Raw genomic sequence first — 20,936 nt, 5'->3', positions numbered from 1 at the left:
CGCGTCGGACAAAATTATTTTAAAAGTCCAATCGTACACATGCTTCATTATTTTAATCTGGGTCTATGCAAGGCTATGTAATGTATTTTCTGGTCAAAATGAGAGCCCTAGAAAGAAGAAAGTCACGTGCACAATTCCATGGAACGATGACAATCTTATGGCAATCTTAAATTTCCTTATGTTAAGGATCAGATAAGGATTATTGACGTTTTATAAGATGCCTGTTTAATCTTTGTGACGAAAAAACAAATGCAGTACTGCCAATGATGTCCCATTTCAGACGTTTTTAATGGCTTTCATGATCCTGGAAGGTGACTGGGAATGTCTTGCATCTGTGTCCTTTTTTGCCATGATTTATGTGACCGCTTACTAGCCTACTCATCTTACGGACACTTATCGCGAGCTACGGCCTACGAAATGTGCAGCTAAGTGCAACCCTTGGTGGTGCCGATGTTGCTGAAATCGGAGACTGCTTTGTTGTCCTGTATTCATGTACACATCATGTGTTCCATTACTGTGGCCTGTCGCAAGTTAATACTGGCTTACATCAACGCAAAACTGCTCATCTGCTCTTAAGCGCGACCGCGATGCAGCAGCGAGCGCAGCAACGCCTCACGACTCGCCCCTTCCCATGATGCCGCGCGTTAGAACTCGCCTTCGCTGTCCGCGGTGCTGAAGCTGCGCGTGCCGGTGCCTCGACCAAAGGGGGAGGAAAGAAAAATAAATAAATAAATAAATAAATAAAGCTGAGCTCAGTCGCGCGAGGTGTCCTCCCTCATCTCGTGTCCACCAATTCAACGCTGTTGTTCGACAGAAACATTCGAACGATCGTGTAGATTCTACACTGTTTTTCGCTCCATTTTTTTCCTCGTTCCTTCTCGATTCGTTTAGCGCCGAAGATCATTTGCGCGTGGTTGGTGTTATTTAAGACGTCTCCAGGTTATTGTCGCTCGATCTCTTGCTCGCTGCTTGACTCGCGTCCTTTATGCACAGCACGCTGCTCCAGCCCTTAAAGAGAACACAGGCGTCCGTGTCCGAACAGCATGGACTGCTGCAGTCGCGCGTACTGAGCGAGATGGAAGCAAAGCAGCACTCGATCAAGAGCCTGAAAAGCTATCCGGAGGCGGGGGGTCGGAGCCTGGCCGCGGCTGCGGGTGGAGACGGCGGCGGGGGAGGGCATCGCGTCGGTAACGCGGAAACGGAGATGGAGGCTAAAATCCAGAAAGCGATTGGCTTCAAACAAGAGGGCCATCGTTGCTACAAGGAGAAGAAATTCCGGGAAGCTATCGGGAAGTACCACAGGGCTTTGCTACAGCTGAAGGGGATACACGTCGTCGATGGGACCACCGGGTCCGAGGTGAACCTGCTGAGCCAAGCAGCGGCCAAACTGACAGAAGAGCAGCGAAGAGCCGTCGAAAGCACGGAGATCGAATGCTACGACAGTCTGACAGGTGAGGCGACGTTTACCTGCGGAGCTCCTTCGCCGAACCCTGACACCTCGAAACCTTCGCCTTATTTGTTCGCCGGGGTTTGTGTGCATTTTCAAACAGCTCAGGCTAAAGCCTGACCACACCGTCAATTAACTGATGTGTTTGAGAGTAGAGGGAAGTAGTACATTAAGAGACCGAATGCGTAGTGCCATAGATAGCAACCTCTGGCTGTCGTTTTATAAACAAAAACGGTAACGAAAAAATTACAAATTGGTGCGTTTCGCGTAGATAGATCGTTTAGTAATCCCAATTTACTGCATCTCATTTGTGTGTGTCTTTATTGAAATATAATTCCGTACATAACGTAGCGTTTTGATTGTGTGTCATCGCGGAATAACTATCTATTTAGGTCAATAGACAAAAAGCTTCCTTAAGACGCGAAGGCGAAAACATCTCAACTCCGACCTGTCTTAAGCATCAGGTTAATGACCATTCGTACACACCTGCTTGGAGAGAGAGGGATAATCTGATGTTTGTAGCCCTCTGCAACTCCCAGCCTCCCACAGTGGCTAGCGTGACATCAGGCTTAAGAGTGGTCAACATTTTTGGCCTTGGGGGAGTCAGCAAGGCATGATGAGCCGGCGGTGCATTTTGCTGGCGGCACTATCAAGCGCTCAGTATCAGTGTCAACATTCCTTCTCATCCCCTTGTATACTTTATCCATCCTCTCCCATGTAAATACAGTCTTGGGTAGAAATAGTAAAGCAGCCCCTATAGGGAAAACAAATGGTATCCATGAAATGGACTGCAAATAGAGGGAGAATAAAATAGAATAGAAGTGAGTAGAACAGCTTTATTTTCACTGTACAAGTAGAATGAAATGAAATTGTATTTCCCAGTACCTCTGACACTCTACATTCTAGCATGTCCTTTCTAAAGACCCAGCACAGATGCCAAGTTGAATTCTAAACCCACATTTGCATGAAGCTAGAAATGTTTGTTTATAATATTTATATCTCTTGGGCTACCCCATCCTGATGATTTTATGAAGACGTTTTGTTCTTTTTGTCAATACTCAACGTTAAAAGCAAACTGATCAAATTACCTGATATTAACAAGCCACTGTGCTGGTGTGAATGATCCTTTCACAGCCCGAGGATCAGATCAGAAACATCCACTGTTTGTTTATTTATTTATTTTTAATTCTGTTCCTTTTTCTCCATCATTCATTGTTTACTTTTTGCACTTGTGTCAAACACAGCTAGTGTCGGCCCTCCCCCGTGTGTCTCCGCCTCAGCTGTTCTAGGCAGCTGGAGCGGTCAGCAAGCGGGCTGGATGGCTGCAGCTTGGAGTGGACGGAGGGGGAGCTGATGGAATAGCCTGCTGTGGCCCTGCCAGGCCGAGCTGATACAAATGCTGCCATTGTTGTTGGCTGTGTTTTGGAGATGGATAGAATAAGAGAGAAATAGAAAGACTGAGGAAGAGAGGCTAATTGTGTGTGTGTGTGTGTGTGTGTGTGTGTGTGTGTGTGTGTGTGTGTGTGTGTGTGTGTGTGTGTGTGTGAGGGAGGGAGGGAGAGACAGATAGAGAGAGACACCATTCCATAAAAAGCATTTGTTGTGACAAGGACAAGCTTTCCTGTCCTTTTGTTTGACTTGAGCCAGCCACAGCAACTTTTGAAATAACACTTCCTCTTAACTGCTGAGTAATCCTTACAGGACACAGCAAGCCTCAGGTCAGCAAAGTGGCACGATTGTGTTGTGACACAACCAAAAAGCCTGCAATAAAACTTACATCGCAAAAGCTGTCAGCACTAATTAATGAAGTCAAAGAGTGTAGTTGAATAAACGGGAGGATGGGTGTATGAACACAAAGAAGGCAATTCCAAAGAGGTAAAGGAGAAATGAAAAGAAAAAGCAAGGGAGATAAGAGTGGAAAGAAAACAGCACTGAAAGTATTGTTACCTGATTCTGTCTGAACCACAAAAGAAGACGAATGGTATATTTGCCATCCTTATTAAAGACACTGTCCCTGCAGAGGGGCCGGGCAGGAAGCATTTGTAAGTGGGTTACTGTTCCATTTGTCAGGCAGTTATAGTGGATAGCAGTGCAGGCTTTGCAGTTCCAAAGCTTTTTAAACACCAGACATGACACTGAGCCAAATCAGTCATAGGTGATTAAAAAGGCATATTTGCAATGTCTGCACGACCTCTCTCATAAAAAGAGGAGAAGGTTACATGTCTAGTGAGGTAATTGGGGTCATTGGCAACCTGAGTTTCAGTCTAAAGTTTAACTGTGACACCAAACACCACATTTTTGGCTTTGAATTCTACATCCAGTAGCTTTGATGTCAAATTAAACTGTTGCCAGGATTCATATAACAGTCAGTATGGAATCAAATTTATTTTACTCCAGTTATGTGTGTGAAAAGATTATAACAGACTATAATAGTATTCCATTTTTCTATATTGCAAAGATTTCATACTTGACTGGTCAGTTCCAATGTGTGCATTGCTCTGAAATGCCTCTGTTCACTAATACTCTAAAATAAGACATGGCAGCTGAAAACCGAGAACTCATCAAGCATGCATTTCGCCGACTCACAAATCAACAGCATTTAATCTCCGCACATCATGTCTGCATTATGAATGGCGCCAGTAATGGCAGCACTAATGTATGGATGGTGAGGATGATCTCATGCTGTATGCTCTTATTAGACGCTCCTCTGTGATGAGTGTCACCCGATGCGTCGATTCTCTTCACTTCATGAAGTGCTAATGTTTATCCTATGCAGCGTATTATAATCACAGTCAGCCTGTGTCCTATCATCTAGTCTCTCCCTCTTCCTCTCCTCCCTCTTTTCCTCTTTCCTTCTCTCTGTCTCGCTCTCTCTCTCCCTTTGTTTTCTCTTTGACAGCACTGTTATTTTATACTTTTCCTCCAGACAGCCGAAGCAGAAAAAAAACATTATATATATTTATTTATTTTTAATTTTTTTTAAATCAGTGCCATTGAGTAGGAGAAAGATAAACTGATGAATGTGTTGGTGGGTGGTTGAGGAGATCACTCGAAGCAGACACCCGAAGCAGAAAAAAAACATTATATATATTTATTTATTTTTAATTTTTTTTTAATCAGTGCCATTGAGTAGGAGAAAGATAAACTGATGAATGTGTTGGTGGGTGGTTGAGGAGATCACTCCGTCCCCTTCATGAAGCGATGTTGGTGGTAAAGGTGGTGGCGAGCAGAAAGACGAGGGCAGCTGGTGCCATGTCCGCAGATGGCACCTCGGCCCTGTGGGGTTCCACTAGGCACAGACCCCACTGTACAGCACTGTATTATGCCATAGCAGACCAACTCGCCATGGGGAACAAATGAAGATGATGAGAGAGATGGAGAGACGCAGGAAAATACGCAGCTTAATCACAGAATATGTGAAGAGCTTTGAGTGGTGTGTGTGTGTGTGTGTGTGTGTGTGTGTGTGTGTGTGTGTGTGTGTGTGTGTGTGTGGATGAAAAATGGAGGAGTGGAGAGCTACAGAAATGTGCCAGATCCCCCTAATTTCGGGGACCTCTGTGAGTCTTTAGCTGTGCTTTTTCTCACCTCATAGCAGCACTCTTACATGCTACTTCATTGTAGCTAAAAAGCGAGGAAATGACTGCCAGGTCCAAGTAAGCTGCCAAGACAGTACCTGTTACTGCAGTAAATAAAACCGAGCTGGATGGAAGAGTGCATGGGGGTTGAAGGGAAGTAAGAAGGAGCTGATGAGAGAATGAGGCAGTCACAAACAGAATTACATCATCAAATCCTGCTAGATGCCTCTACAACACTGCGTAATTCCATTCAGGATTACATCTTGGCATCCGCTGCAGTGTACAGTACCTTTGTCCCCTGGCACTTTGGTTTTGTCCAACGATGCATTGCGTGCTAGTTGATTACTTTATTACTTGCTTGATGTTTATTTGGGATCACTTCATTGCTACATGGCGCTGGATACAGGTTTAGTGCTCATTTGCTGACAGTAGTATGCCCTCATCTTGGGCATCTTGCCTTCACCAAGCTAGTGATGCTGAGTCATGTAATGTGCGCTGCTTTCTGAGCACGAACACACCCTGTGCATTAGCCCTGCCTAGTTGCTCTCCAGAGGCCAATGTAGATGCAGCCAGACATCGGAAGGTCCATTATGAGATGCACAAAGGACTTGTGCAAAAACATCGCTGGATGTTGTTAGTGGAAGAGGGATGCTTAATTGCCAAGTACTTCATCGCTCCATCTCCGTGACGCTTGTTTGGTGCATGTGCCGTTCCACTCCTATTTTAGGGCATCCCCACTCCTAGGAAGCCTGCACATACATGAGGCCATCCGACTCCAGGTTTTATTTATGCCACCAGAGGCCCACAGATATAGCTGCGGCCACTGCGAGCAGGAAGGACCACCTACCTGGTTAGAGAGTTGAGAAAGACCACCGTGTTATGGTCTGCAGGGCACTGTTACATCTTTAAAAATAACATACCTAGGTGTTAATGGGTGACTAACTAAGTGGAATTGGCGAGAGTTATTAATGTCACTGCAAGAAATGTTTGTAGTTCTTCTACAAGACTTCTGCAAGATTTAGCCACCCAAAGAGTCCACCCTTCCTTTACTCTTACGCCCACCATCCAGTATTCTTCCCAAATCCCCTTTCTTCAGCTTACCCTGCTATGTGCCATCCACGAAGCCACAAGGAAATTTTATTTACAGCATTTGTCAGACGCCCTTGTCCAGAGTGACTTACAGAAGTACTTTGTAGACTCTGTTCAAATTATAGCCTCATGCTAGCACTGATAGGTTGTTGTCAAAATTAATAGCCAGGGAGGGCCATGTTATTAAAACTGGACCCTGTTGAAATGGATTGCAGAATTTCAGACCTCGCCAAATACACTAAGACTTTTTTTTTTCTAACAAAGAATCTGTTATAGCTAGCAGGATATATAGACAAGTTGGCTGAACTGTACTTTTAAAAAAGCTTACATGAGCTTTAACTGACAGGAAGAACTGTACAGTAAAGCAGTGGATGGTTACACACAGAGCTCCATTCTCAATGAAGCAGCTCTTTGCTGTGTGTAATGGTGGAGGACGATGAACGATGAATTACTGATCTAACTGCGGATGACCATTTATACTGAATTAATAATGAGTGCTGAGTGCATTACATTCTGTGGCAGAATAGACAGTGACTACTGTAATGCATTTAAAATAGGGAAAAACAGGAATGATTTTGATGTCGTGTTTGTTTGGGGTTTTTTTGCCCATAATATCTGTTTACCACTAAATACACTCTTAACACTAGAAAGATAATCTTTCTAGATGTTTTAATCTGTTCTCTGAAATCTGTTTTTCTTATGGCAATCTGTTGGGTTTGTTTTATTTATATTATGTAAAACATATAATCCAGAAAACAAGCTATTAAACAAACAATTACAAACCCTGGAAACCGACAACAAAAACATGATATGAAATCAACATACTCTTCAGAGCTACAGAATACAGTACTGAATGTAATTATGTTTACCTGTTTATTAATACAGTTATGCGCATGTACTTATGTAGCATACTGTTAAATAAACAAACTACAAGGGACAGCTTTTTCACCTGACATAGCGCAACAAATACAGGACCCCCTCCCCCACTCCCTGAGATTCAGGAAGGAAGTGGGCCGGAAGTATGGCTGTCCTCTGTTCCTGGCACATGCCGAAGCAGGAGAGAAGGAGACCACGCTTGCTTCCAAATACAATGGAGAACCGTTGCTAATGCCTAGTACAGAAAAATGACCTTCATCTATTCACTTCCCTGCCAGCTAGCCAACATGCTGCCCTTCACAGATAGGAGATGTGCCACGTTAAAGGGTGTAGCTCCAGCCCTAATCCACCCCACCTGCTCCATGGACTTTATTATCTTCAGTAGTGCTTCTTGATTAGGCGGATGAGGTGTGGCTGTTCCTCGAGGTCTCATCCCCGACCCCTTGATGGGTTTTCTTTTTCTTTCTTATTTACTGCATAAATGAGCATATTCTATGACTAAATGTAAAATGTGAATAAACACTTTATTGATTTGAAAGGCCTGCATTATATCTAGACCTGTGGACTACCAATCTTCTATTGTCGACTCTATTTAGTCAGGAGTTAGTTGACTGATGGTAACTTATGCTGTATTTATATGTAAATGTATATATAATATCTATATAATATCAGTTCATGCTATATTCCTTTTACAGTATAAATGTGTTAAACACATCAAGTAAACACTTTACCTTTGGTCAAAACGAGATCACTCGTGAAAGAGGCCAATAAGACTTGTCACTGACTACACCCATACACACGTTATACCAAAACATTATGCAAATTTCATTCAGATTAAAACCCTTTTTCTCTGCAGGTCTCACATTTTTCATTTTTTTATTGATCGCATTAAGCCTGTGATTATTATACGGATAGATGTGCTCAGTTGCTGCTTGAGAAACCGAAACCCAAAATGAAACAGCTGTGACGAACCAAAACTCTATCGAAATTAAAGAGTTGTGTGAAACCAAAACTCTACGGAAATGAAACCGTTGTAAGAACAGTCTTGTGTACTGCAGAGCTTCCCCAGAAGTCTTGGCACCATCGCGGTGCAGGTGTAGGACTCTAGCACACTGCTGGCTGTTTCTAGGACACCAAGTCATGCAGGGACTGTCTGCTGCCATTCCTCCACCACATCCGTAACAACAACACCACAGATCAGCAATGTAACATGTTCTCTATCAGGAGAACACTAACCTACATTAACCTCCACTATTAGTGTACCATTTAAGTTTCAGTGAGAAAGGCTGTGTTGCGGTTATCAAACATTGTGTCCTCGTCTGTCGACTCTAGTCTAGGTAGGGGTCTGCCTGCCAATGAATGAAGCTTGAAGGACAGCTTTAGGCATTAATATATGATGGAGGACTGTATTAGTCCTGGTTTTCATGATTGGAAAGGAGGCACTGGCTTATCGATACCTCACAAATACATATATGTCCATTTTCACGTTAGCCTTCTAACCCTGTGCCAGACAGAAAATTCAGACAGTACTGAAAGGGATGGGACAGCAATAAAATCACCTGCAAAAAAAAGCAAGAGCAATAACTCTTAATTGTCCTTGTCTCATGAGTCTGCAACACCGGTAGCGGTCACCGGGGTGAGGGCCAGTGGCAGGCTGCAACACTCAATCAAGTTTCGGGGTAGTAACGTTAAAGTGTCACAGTTACCTCTGAATCATGCTGTTCTAGATACGCAAACAGCACAAAAGCATTGGTTGTATGGTACAACTAGAATTCAGCACCCCATCCTGTGGGATGGTAACTGAATAACCTACTGATTCTGCTCATGCGTTTTATTAGCGTTCTCATTAAATCAATAGATTCTATATTTAGTGTACATAATGAGTTCCATTCCTACAGGTCTGAAGCTATGATAAGACCACATGGAACGCTTTAAATTTGGGTGAAGGATCTACACCAATTTAACTGAAACGGACACCACCAGATATTACAGATGACCTCATCGCTGTGACAAAAGTTATAAAGAAATCATGGAAATCAGGTGCTCATAAATGAAATGAAAATCAATAGCCTTGCTGAATCAAGTAAAAAAACAAACAAACAAAGATTTAGAAAAGTGCTGAGGCTTCCACGAAATTTCTGAAGTGCTGTGATATTTTCCCAGAGATCAAAGTGAAGTGACTTTGAGTCAGTGTTTTGTGCTGCTTTTCATGCAGTATCAGCATGTCTGTATCTAAGAGCAGGTCAACAGGACAACTCCCCTCAGCACTGCTGTAATGTTTCCCTCAACCTTCTCTCATGCTAAGTGCCTCACTTAGGGCCCCTCGGCTGGGAATCCGCACAGCTTCGCTTTGCTTCAGTTCACCCTTATATCTACACGATGTAAATGGCTTATACGAGCGTGTGAGTGTTCATGTGGAGAGATGGCCATGGTCTGTGCGCAGCATTGTGATTGAGTGTCATTGTATTGTGCGGTGACTGTGATAGGCTACTGAGTTGTGGGCTCATGAATAATGCAGCAGATGGCTACTGTGTGTGTGGGGGGGGAGTGTTTGGGTGTTTAGGTGAGCTGTGGGAAGGCAGTTGGGAAGCCTCGTTAAATGTTTCATCCGTTTTTTGTAAAACACTCTGCGTGTGAGTCCATGACGACACGTGTCGCACTCTTCACAAGCAGACGGGGGGTAATGAGGGCTGCCTTGCACCCTGCTGCGCCATTGGCTACTACATGGAAATGGGGCGCATGTGCCGCAGGTTTCCAGGAGCGATGAATGTGGCGCCGCAGAGAGGGAGACGCGCCGCCGGTGCGTTCATGGCCGCACCCAGCGACACACCTGTTCTTCCTTGTCTCGTGACGGGAACCACGGAACCACCGAAAAATCCTCCCTCACATGCAGGCGATCTTGGAGAAGCGTGAATGCCGGTGTTGGCACAAGAAGAGGAGTGCTCTGGGTGGGGGCCTGGCTCCATGGGAGCTGGCAGTTTTAGTGGAAAAGGGGGAAATGTGAGCTGTGATCACAACCTTGATCACACACATGTACTCACACAACCTCTTATGTTTCTCTCTATGTGAAGGCTTTGTGTGCTGCTGCGTTTTGTAGGGGAAAATTGCCTGTGCATATGCCCAAACCTTAACAAGAGTAGCCAAGTCTTTTTGTGTGTGGAAGAAAACGTGTTCTTCCTCATGGGAACGGGTGAAGATGTGCAGACACTTGGCCCAAAATCGAGATGAAAATGCCCTAGAGAGATACACACACACACACACACACACACACACACACACACACACACACACACACACACACACACACACACACACACAAAATCATTGCTCCTGCTCTACAGGTCCCGAGAGAGAAAATCTCTAAAGCTAAGCACATAGAGCTCCTACCAGAGACCTATAGTCCTAATACAGCATGTACAATTGGGTCTCTCCTCTGTCGCTTGGGGAAATTAGTGTCACGTGTAATGCTGTCCTGGACAAGGCTCAGCTTCCCTTGATTCTGGAGGAAATGGAGGCCTAGAGAGAAAGAGATAGAGAGCAGAAGATGAAAGTTTATTGTGGTGAGTTTGTGGTGAATAAGGACAGGCCCGACGTGGTTCACCAGCCTCAATGCAGCCTCTGTGTTTGTGCGGCAGACTAAGTGCAGCCTCAGTGCTAGTGCACCAGTCTCAATGCAGCCTCGATGCAGCCTCAATTCAGCCTCTGTGCTGGTGCACAGCCTCAGTGCATCCTCAATATTGGTGCATCGGCCTCAGAGCAGCCTCAGTATTGGTGTACCGGCCTCAAAGCAGCCTCAGTACTGGTGTACCTGCCTCAGTGCAGCTTCAGTGCAGCTTTAGCACTGGTGCAGCTTCAGTTCTGGTAGGCTTTGACTGTGCAGGACTGCGAGCTTAACCTCTGCTAAAGTAGTTCTGCCACGGCTGTCAGCTGAGGCTATTATTAACCTGATCGAGAGCCTTATTACGTTCCCTCAGACAAGAAAAGAGTGTGAAACTTAAATGGTCGTTTAATGAGCAAAGACGAAGATGAAAAAAAGTGGATAAGGATATGCCACTGAACCACAAAGAGAAGAAGTAAAATACCAAGGTTTTTCACTCATATTGGCACGTGATTGACAGGCAGACTGATTAAAGAGGAGCAGGCATGTTCAGATGACAGCAGTGGAAGAGGTAACGATGGTGGGGGTGGGCAAAGCCGCATTTGCAGCTGCACTCAAGGCCTGGTGATTTAGGGCTCGCCCTCCTCCCAGGGTCCTTCAGGCCACACTGCACTGAGTGACAGCACATTAGCAACAGGCTACTGAGGCCAGCAAGGAAGGGGCCCAGTGTTCAAATGAAACATGCCCCCACAGATCCACGCTGTCTGACTACACCTCCTAAGCAGGAGGCGGTGGTGTGAAGGAGGGGTCGGATGGTGCAGCTTAACGGTGCGTATATGAGAGTCAAATCATTTGCTTTTAGAGGACCTCCCTCAAGACAGGAAAAGCTGGGCACGTGTGCCTTCTCTCTTATAGGTTTCCGGGTGTTATGGTAATGTCCGTGAACACCATCAGATGTTAGCCAGGCCAGGTGAGGCCGGGTGTGTGCTTTTTTTTTTTATTATTTATTAAGCAATTGAAATTAAAACCTTAAAGACTACAACCGTGCCATGTCTGAACATAATTTCGAGAATTCACAAGTAGGTGCAAATAAATGAAGTGTGCAGTAATCCCAGCGGGGCTTGTCTGTGATGATCAGAAAGGATATTATTACTGACAGGACTGTCATTCATCCCTCATGTAGCTGAAAAGCTTATTTAAAATGCAATAAAACCGGCAGGGGGTAAACGATGTGTAAACCTCACGATACTCCTGCGCCATATTACATAGCACTTTCATTAATACAGAACACAAATGTGCTATTTTGGTGGCACACTATTCTTCTTATTGGGGCTGTATAAGGTGTGGGAAATTATTAATGATTCGCTGAGAAGGTATATCACTACCCCCTTCTATTTATATTCCATTTCATACAGCCCTTTTGCACAGAGCACGCACGAGTGCACCTGCCATTAGATGAAAACTTCAAGTTCCATTTGGATATGCCCTTGTGTCTTTAGAGCATGTTACGGTGATTGCATTATCATGATTGGCTGATGAAGTTCCCAGGATTCATTTATTCTTTCTGTCTCCTTTTTTTCTTTGCCATTAGCACCGAACCCTATGTGAAATAATGGTAGCGTGATTGCTTGTATGTTGTGTCCCATTCCCCAGGGGACTGGGTTGGGACTTTAGAAAGAGGGCAGCCTGGGGTTATAGACCACAGCGGAGGCGAGGAAGGCAGGTGGGGGTGAGGGTGGAGCCTAGCAGACGCGGGCAGTGGAGCGCAGGCGAACAGGGCCATAAGGGGAAACGAGGACACGATGGGAGGGGAGCGACGGGTCACCGCTCCGGCAATTAAGTTCCCAGAGAACTAATTGCCGCCTGAGCGACGGAGGGGCGATCAGCGACTTTAAATGTTCTCCACCGGCACCCCTGATGCCACGCACACTGGATCTGTCAGAGGCGAGGTGCCCTCAGGGGAGCACTGAGGACGAAGGGCACCGATCCGGTCCAGTGGATGGGGAGGTTTTAGGAAGAGGCCATTAACAACCGACTGGCCTGGAGTTGTCCCCGCCTATAATCTACTCTACCTGTCTTGGCCCTTCTCACCCCCCCCCCACCCCCCTCTTCTTCTCTGTCAGCCTGCTTCCTCTTGGATTCTCCTGTATGGCTGCTCATACTGACCACAAGCGTTGTTTAGATAATTACTTTCCTAAAAGGACCATAGCATAGAAGGACGGAGAATCTGGAACGCCTGCTAACGCTGCGCAATTTTCCGAGGTGCTCCTGTTAAAGTGGGAGCACTTCTGAGCTGTGCTCTTCCTTTTCCAGAAGGATTACGGTTCGCCCGATTGAGATGACCACTGGTCACTTACCTCCCTGTCGACGTCGGCTCGAGATGGAGGTGGAACTGCAGTGCAACCATTAATGCGCAGGCCCTGACGCCACCGTTATTACACTCACTTGGCCACTCAGCACTCATGTGCAATTCTCTGTATCCTCAGTGTGACGCCCATCCATTTGGGTGATAAATTAGCATGGTGCTGCTTCTGGCGCTGTGTGTGTGAGTGTGTGTGTGTGTGTGTGTGGGGTGAGCAAAGGCCATAGTGAAATAGAAAAATCAGGACATCACAAAGAGCATTTGGATCCATTAGACCTGTCTGGTGTGTAACAGAATACAGGAAGCCAAGTGCCTAAACAGGGGGGAGTGGGCTAGAGCGATGAGAGGGAGCGATTGGAGCTGACAGACGGTTACTGCCCCGCCCCGCAGTGCATGGCACATCCTGCCAGGGGGTCATGACGGGACACGAACGGCTGAGAAAAGGAACCTGCAGGGAAGCCCTTGCTGGGAGACCTCAGCTGCTACAAATCACTGCTACAAATCACTGTTCCAATGAAAAATCTTTTCCAATTGTTGTTAAACTCAGCTGAAGCAGAACTGATTTGTTTGTAGAGCCAAGAACATTCAAACCTCTACAACTACATTTGGGGCTCAGGTACAATTCTATCTGTAACGTCTTCCTCTTCCATTCCTAAGCCCTGCCTTCGAATTGTGTCATAAAATGTAGAAGGTTTTGCTTTAAGAGTGTTTTATGGTGAACGGAGAGGAATGGATGAAGGATTGAATTAAGGGCAAAATAAAGAAGGAGGACAAAAGAGAAGAAGTGAGAGAACAAGAGTCCTCAAAGAAACCTTAAGCGAGAGACAAGAACACTAGTCAGGATGGGCTGGGACGGCTCAGGAGCGAGACCAGTGCATGTTGGGTATGCCAGGGCAGTGTCGCGCCAGCGCAAATGCGGGGGCTTCAACCCCAGATGGAGCCATGAATCCAGTTATGCTCCCATCTGACCAACTCCAGCTGGTGGCAAAGCGTTAGGTCCTGAGGCAGGTAGGTCCTGAGGCAGGTAGGTCCTGAGGCAGTTAGGTCCTGACATAGTAAGGTTCTGAGACAGTTTAATTCCTGAGGTAGTTAGGTCCTGACGCAGTAAGGTTCTGAGACGGTCAGGTCCTGAGGCAGTTATGTAGTGAGGTAGTGATGCAAATGCTCCAGTTCCTGCCATTTGCTCCCACTGGTGTGCTCCTCCCTTCACCACTTTGGCTGGAGCTGAAATTGTTATTGGTCAGTTTGTCTGTTTCTGGCAAATGTGGCTACGATACTGGAAACGACCACTGGTTTCCTTCATTGCGTCATAAAGATCAGATGTGACTGAATTCACCAGCTGTTCTAGCCCCGATGTTCAGTATTGCAGTAGTTTACCTGCATCACACCTGCACCTTAATCTGCAATCAGTGATATGCAGTCAGACACAGTCTCAGTGCAGCCTCGAGGGCCATGGAGGGGATTTGTTCATGCTGAGGATCTAATCCTGGAATCAGGGGTCCACTCTGCGCATACGTGTGTGCGTGTCAGGATGAATGGCAAGGCTGGATCAGTGACAACAACAGCAGCTCGGACCTTAATCACAAATCTCTCTTTGGGTGAGGTCCAGGGCTGTGGAAGTTAAATCAGGATTAAACACACATGCACGCTCACCACATCCAGTGAGTTAAAAAAACTAAATGTACAATATGAAGTTCCTCAGCTGCTGGCGTGACAGTCCAGCCATGGTTCCTGCCGTTTAAATAAAATCTTGTGATTGTACTGAGGCCTAACAGCATGTGGCCAGCTGCCTGGCATGTTCTGCTTTGATTCATCGGCAGTGCAGATGTTCTTTCAGGAACACTGCATCTAATTTGGCCAGTCTACGGGGCTATTAATTAGCTGCCGTATTTTTTTTTTTTCCTGCTAAAGACCTCTAATGCTTTATTCATTAAACTTGGAAATGGGGAAGGAAATAGGATTTCAACTGTCTTATATTGTTTAAAAATGCATTAGGGAGATTTAATCAGCTGTTATTAATTGACTTTTGATGTTGCCGTATTCAAGATCCAAAGTTCTATTAATGTCAGTTATGTGTGAAGCCATGGCTTGGGTTAGATGTCAGTTGTATAGGTGGCATGGAGCTAGGTATATTTCATTACATTTTTACTCTTAAGACTGCTAAGGCAACAACAGTAGAGCTTTGTCTGAGTGTCTTTTACTCTGCAGATAAAACAACCACCTTGCGTCTATCGCTTAGCTTTCGAAAGCTAAAAGGTGCAGTTAAATCTCCGCATTACACTATCAGGATTATCTGCGGTCTGATTCAGGCTGAGAATGTCGAAACTGCAAATCTCAGGTTTTTCATATAGCTGATTGTTGCTGCTGTAAAATAAATAAACACATTTTGAAAAATCACCACCCACCTTCCTGAGAGTCACATTGCTCAGCTTGCTGGGCTCTCTGGCTGCTGGAGTGTATGTTGTATAATGTGTAATATTGCCTTGCCATATTTTTCAAGGGCTATTTTTTCCCCTCCCTCTATATTCATTCTCCTCGTCCAGCTGGGCTTTGACTCTGCTGTTTGCTACCGTTTGGCCTTTTGTTTTTCATTTTCCTCTGCCCTTTTCTCTGGCCTACTCTTGTTGTCACATTGCCTCCAGCCTAATAATTGTTGTACATCATTTTCAATATTGCTCTCTCTCTCTCTCTCTCTCTCTCTCTCTCTCTCTCTCTCTCTCTCTCTCTCTCTCTCTCTCTCTCTCTCTCTCTCTTTCCCATATCTCTGGCATTATCTTGAACTGGTTGTTTTTAGAGGCGTGATTTATTGTCCCCCCCTCTCCCCCTCTCTCCCCCCCAGCGTGTTTGCTTCAGTCCGAGCTCGTGAATTACGAGCGCGTGAAGGAATACTGTTTGAAGGTGCTGGGCCATCAACAGGACCACTTCAAAGCCATGTACCGCGCGGGCATCGCCTTCTACCACCTGGGAGACTACGACTGTGCCCTCCGCTACCTCCGGGATGCCAAGAGCCGCGAGCCCACGGGTAGGCACTCTGTCCTCAGGGATGGGGCGGATCACCTTCATTTCAATACTGGATCTTAGCGTTTGATTGCTTATCTGTGTCCACGAGCATTCTAAGAACTAAATAACTCAATGCAAATAGCTTAAACCAACAAGTGTTAGATTTTTTTCATGTTTCTGCTCAATTGAAAACTGTAGCCTGAGCAGGCAGGATGAGCAGAAAATGTCATAAGCAAGAGGCATGGCTCTTATTTTCAAATACTCAAAAACTGTGTAAATGCTTTGAATCAAATGCACTCCCACCCACTATCAGCAAACTATCAGAGCAGTTATTATAATCTTGCATGTGTGTGAAACGTGCCCTTTCTTTCTGTCTTTTTCTTTTCTGCCACGCCCCACCGGCACCACCTTTGGCAGACACAAATGTGCTGCGCTACATCCAGCTGACGGAGATGAAGATGAGTAAGAGTGGGCAGCAGGTGCGGGAGGGCAACAAAGAGGCTCTGGGTTAACAGCCTGTCTGCTCGGCCTGGCCCCGCCCCCTGCCCCGCCCATGCACCGCCATATGGCCAACCCCCTTCCCACAAATTGCTCCCCTTCCCCCTCTGCATACCTCTCCTCCCATGGACAAGCAGGACACCTGCGCTGTGTCCTTCTCTGAACATTCATTCCTATGGCACAGATGCTGACAAGAAGCCCCTTCGACTCTCCCCCTATCGCTCTGAGTCCTTTTCGTCCCTTTAAAATCAACTGCCCCGGTGCTTTCCGTTTCCCAGGTACTGACTGACAAGCCAACAACCGTAAGGGGGGGGGGGGGGGAAATCCATCTTTGAAAAAGCAAAAAGAAATGCTGTATTATAACTGTAGAAATGGTAACAGTCTGAAGATTAGCATTCCCACAGCCACCTTTTCACGGACATTGCGTTATATTATTTGGGAAGTTCAAAGAGCAGTGGAGGGTAGCTGTAGAGAGACGGAGGTGTGTTACCGCACGTATGGTTACTATCTTTAACCCCAACAGAAGAGCACACATATCACAGCCACAGCGCTATGGCATAATGGACGCTAACTAGGGCCTAGGACTAAGCAAATGACCTTTGAACTCAAACCGACTGCATTGAAGGGCGTTTCGTCTATCCCCCCAAGCCCCTACCGCTTCTCTCCCTGGGCTGAAGAGAGTGGGAGTGAGGGTGGTCTTTCAAAATATGATTTCCATCTTGCTGGATACTGCTGACACCTATCTGCATTTACCTGCTTTTGTTCTTATTTTCCTTTCTCTCTCTCTCTCTCTCTCTCTCTCTCTCTCTCTCTCTCTCTCTCTCTCTCTCTCTCTCAAAATCGGGCATATAATTGAGTTTCAGAACTGTTTCACTTTAAGGGCTAACTCAAGTGTTTGTAATTTGTCCTTTAATACCCAGCGCTTTTCTCTTTCGGTTGACTGTTCACTGGTCATTGTACAGTACTAAGAGTCCTTAAAGCAAGCTTGTAATGTTTGTCTTTCTCCCACGAACAAAAAAAAAAAAAAAAGCAGATTTGCTCTCCTGATGTTAACAGGTGTTCTGTGAACCCAAACTTTTAATTTGTTGCCCATTTCCTTTGACACACAGCAAAACGTAAGCGCCTCACCATCCCTACCAGGGACCGACCACTATTCCTGACCAAGGCAAATTCTTACATAGCACAAAATTCAGACAGAGATAAAACATGTAGTGCAGCTGTCCACTGTACTGAAGCACATCTGCTCTAAGGATTATCTGCCTACAAGCATGTACTGCTTGTCTCTTCAAGCATTTTTTAGTTTTAGCTATACATGATCAGATTAATCATGAACAACTCCTGGTTTTCCTAAACAGTTTGTAGCTTGTACCAATCAATTTTGATACATATTCTTTTATATATTGTTTTATCAGTCTGTTTAAAATGTCATCCATCTTATAGTGTTGCTGTTAGTAATGTACCAAAATAAGTGACAAACAAAAAATTTTTGCAGGAATGCACAAGTTCATTGAAATTAGCCCACTAGCTCTCGATGACTTTACCAAACCTAGTTTTGTTTAACCTTTGTTTTTAACATTGGAGTCATTATCATTGTCCATTAAATGGACAATTCTGGCTTCATTCACAACTTGAACTGGAAGCAGCCATATTTAGTCCCGTTCCTGCATATAAAATCAGTGTGCGAATGGGACACTCGCTATCCAAAATGCAGGCACTTTTGACAGGAGTCATCGCTCTTAGTTTTCAGCTTGCATTAGCAGCGTCGTAGCTGGAGATGGCCAGGGCTGCCATTTCTACGTGACCTAATACGAGCCGCAGAGATAATTGTGTCAGTGGGGCTCTGGGGGGATTTGTTGCGAGCAAGGATTTAGATAAGGAGGGACAGTGAGGTGATGTTGAACACAGAGAAGGGTGGAGTCTGACCCAACCTTTTGCTGCCAGGGGCGATTGCAGGGGACGTGATGCTCTCTCTTCTCCATGGCTCCCTCACTTTCCACGTCCTCCTGTGACATTGTAATTCTGCTTGTCTTTGTCTTTCTAGTTCTGCTTTCTATTTTTTAAATCTCTGTTTCTTTTGTTCCTTTAGTTATTTTCTTTCACTTGTAGAGAACAAAGACGATACTGACGCATTAATGGAGTCTTGGTTGTGAGCACTGTTAGCCATGTCTCTTATGCCCATGTGTGCTGGCTCTCCCCGGTTAAGTCTACACAGATAACACACTGATATCACAGGCCTGTGTGACTGTTGTCATGTGACAACCACAAAAGCACAAAGTGAGAGGCTGAACGGACAAACGAACAAATTACCCATGCTTGTTCCCTTCGATGTCACGTGAGGTAGATGTTTGTTGAGTGTTCAGGTAGATACGTGTGGCTTTGAAACAGTTGTAGAAAACAATGGCTGTGGAAAGCTTTATTTTCCTTTTCTTGTTTTATCATTATATGAGAAAGTAACTGAGAAATAAAATATAATAAAAGAGATTATGAAAAAGCTATTTAAGATCAAGAGGAGGACCTCGGTACCTGTATATATGTTACAGATTTCTTTTCTGTTTATTGACTTTTTATGTGATGTCATACCTTTGCTCTGAACTGTCCTTGGGTTTGGATTATGCCCTTTGACCTCCCAAGTGGACGTTCATCTAAACTGGAATAAACATTCTGAGGGTGAGAGAGGGATGATTTGAGCAAAGCAGGGAAAGGGGGCGGAGACCGTGCCGACCTGAGCCAGACAGAAAGCCTCACTGCTCCCCTGCTGGTTTTCCCTTCCTTTGCCTGTTCTGGAGAGAGAGAAAGTGACTCAGATCCTCTGGTAATTATGGTTCTAAGCCTCACCATCTTGCTGTTTCATTCTTCTCCCCCTCTTAGGGGAGAGGTCTTACTGGTTTTTTCCAACCAAATTGGAAGACCTGAGAACTAGTTACATTTACCTGCAAGCCCAGGAATGCACTATTGATTGGTATTTTAAAGACTACAAAATAAACTAAGGAAAGAAAAACAGCAAGCGTGTGTTGTCTGTATGCTGAATGTAGCAAGCACTTCTGGATCTTGGTGAATCCGTAATCACATAGACGACATATAGAGGCACAGCTGCACATCCACTGCTGTAGACAAACAATAAATGTATAATATACCTTCTCCACAGTCTTTTCCTTGGGATCCTGGTGTTCGAAATCTTATTTTAGATATGAACAACTTTAAAGTCAGCCTAAGCTGAAATATATGTACCGTAGCCTCAGTGTTCCCTACAACATCACGCCTACGCTCCCTAACTTGCCCACCCGCACATAATCAATGCTGTGACATGGGGTGGGGGTGTGTGTGTTGGGGGGGGTATATACCTTGCAGGAGGATAGGAAACGTGCCTTCTTAGCTTCAGTGATTGCTGCCAGAAGAATGTGGGCAAAGGGCTGCAATAGGAAACTGTCGTTCAGGAGCAAGAAGGAACAGGCAGGGGAGAGAGATGGGAAAGGCTGGGAAAATCACATCACGGCCTAGATCTTGCCCACGGACTTCGGCAGGATACTCCAAACCCACGGGCTCCTGTGCGGCACTACACAGAGTGATAAGGATAGGTAGCCATTATCACTTTAATTTTTTTGAAGGAGTTCCATAGGCCATGTGAAGTAGCAGAACGAAAGAGCTAAAATTTCTGTAGGTTTGCTTAGCAATCTAGTCTAAATTACTGCACTCACAGACTGAACTGCAGCTCTCCCTACAGCAGTACAGTAACAGCAGACCCGTCAGAGATCTGGGAGCTGGACCCCACCTGGAACTAAACGCCGTGGGTTGTATCAATCATTTAAGAGTCTCCAGAAGAACACACCTGCAAGAACAAATCATTTCTCTGTTTCATTATAAAGACTAGACGACCGTTATGGGTTTCACAATGGCTGGCATGACTTCAGGAACAGAATGGTGTGCAGGCATCATCATGCAGTCAAAGAAAAAATGCTGTAGAGACGCTTTTCAAAGCTCCCCACAGCCCTGCTACTGTCAGAGTAGGGGGGCTACTGGTGCTTTGTGGTAGGATACCATATGGCAGTGCTATGCAGCAACAGAAAAATCTATTTCGCATTTCCAAACTAGCAGGAGTTTTTTTTGTTTTTTTAAAATTACATAAATGCACAGAACTATCTGGCACACTACCGTGTACACAAACCACACCTACAAACTATGTTTCTACACCAGTTTTTTTTTTCCATTTGGGAAATGCTCATCATTCTATCTGTGACCACAATACACAATCCAACATGTGTGTGTGTGTGTGTGTGTGTGTGTGTGTGTGTGTGTGTGTGTGTGAGCTTGTTGCTCTGCAGAGACAGGACTCCTCCCAGCTTTGTGATGGCCTTTCACTTCATGTTCGTGATGATGTTCTGAACAAAAAGCATTTTGAATTGCTATAGTGAATGCTGATTTAAATAAAATTAACTTCACCACTTTTCTGTACCCTCTGCTGGTCATATAAAGTACTTTTCCATTGAGGTAAAA

The 20,936-nt window shown here is 45.1% G+C and overlaps 1 protein-coding gene across 2 annotated transcripts; it reads left to right on the top strand.

The window, feature by feature from the left end:
* The first annotated feature begins 265 nt into the window (after positions 1–265).
* ttc9b (tetratricopeptide repeat domain 9B) lies at positions 266–20,884 on the top strand. 2 transcript variants are annotated; one of them, XR_003410822.2, is made up of 4 exons: positions 266–1,451; positions 15,787–15,969; positions 16,365–16,723; positions 20,765–20,884. XR_003410822.2 is itself a non-coding variant. In XM_027012718.2 (3 exons), the coding sequence occupies exons 1-3, from the start codon at positions 986–988 to the stop codon at positions 16,457–16,459; spliced, it is 744 nt and encodes a 247-aa protein (XP_026868519.1). In that variant the 5' UTR covers positions 266–985; the 3' UTR covers positions 16,460–19,445. The 2 variants fall into 2 exon arrangements, 1 of the variants encoding a protein (XP_026868519.1); XM_027012718.2 differs by lacking the exon at positions 20,765–20,884 and having other exon boundaries at positions 16,365–19,445.
* Positions 20,885–20,936: the final 52 nt, after the last annotated feature.

The sequence above is a fragment of the Electrophorus electricus genome, chromosome 4, assembly GCF_013358815.1.
Source record: "Electrophorus electricus isolate fEleEle1 chromosome 4, fEleEle1.pri, whole genome shotgun sequence".
Taxonomy (NCBI): domain Eukaryota; kingdom Metazoa; phylum Chordata; class Actinopteri; order Gymnotiformes; family Gymnotidae; genus Electrophorus; species Electrophorus electricus.
The sequence above is the reverse complement of the archived record's forward strand: the minus strand, read 5'-3'. Positions and strand labels throughout refer to the sequence as shown.

Excerpts from the sequence above, each read along its gene's own strand:
- ttc9b (XM_027012718.2), top strand. The coding sequence starts at position 986 with ATGCACAGCACGCTGCTCCAGCCCTTAAAGAGAACACAGGCGTCCGTG. Across the intron at positions 1,452-15,786 it reads ATGCTACGACAGTCTGACAG|CGTGTTTGCTTCAGTCCGAG; the intron begins GTGAGGCGACGT and ends TCTCCCCCCCAG. Across the intron at positions 15,970-16,364 it reads CAAGAGCCGCGAGCCCACGG|ACACAAATGTGCTGCGCTAC; the intron begins GTAGGCACTCTG and ends CACCTTTGGCAG.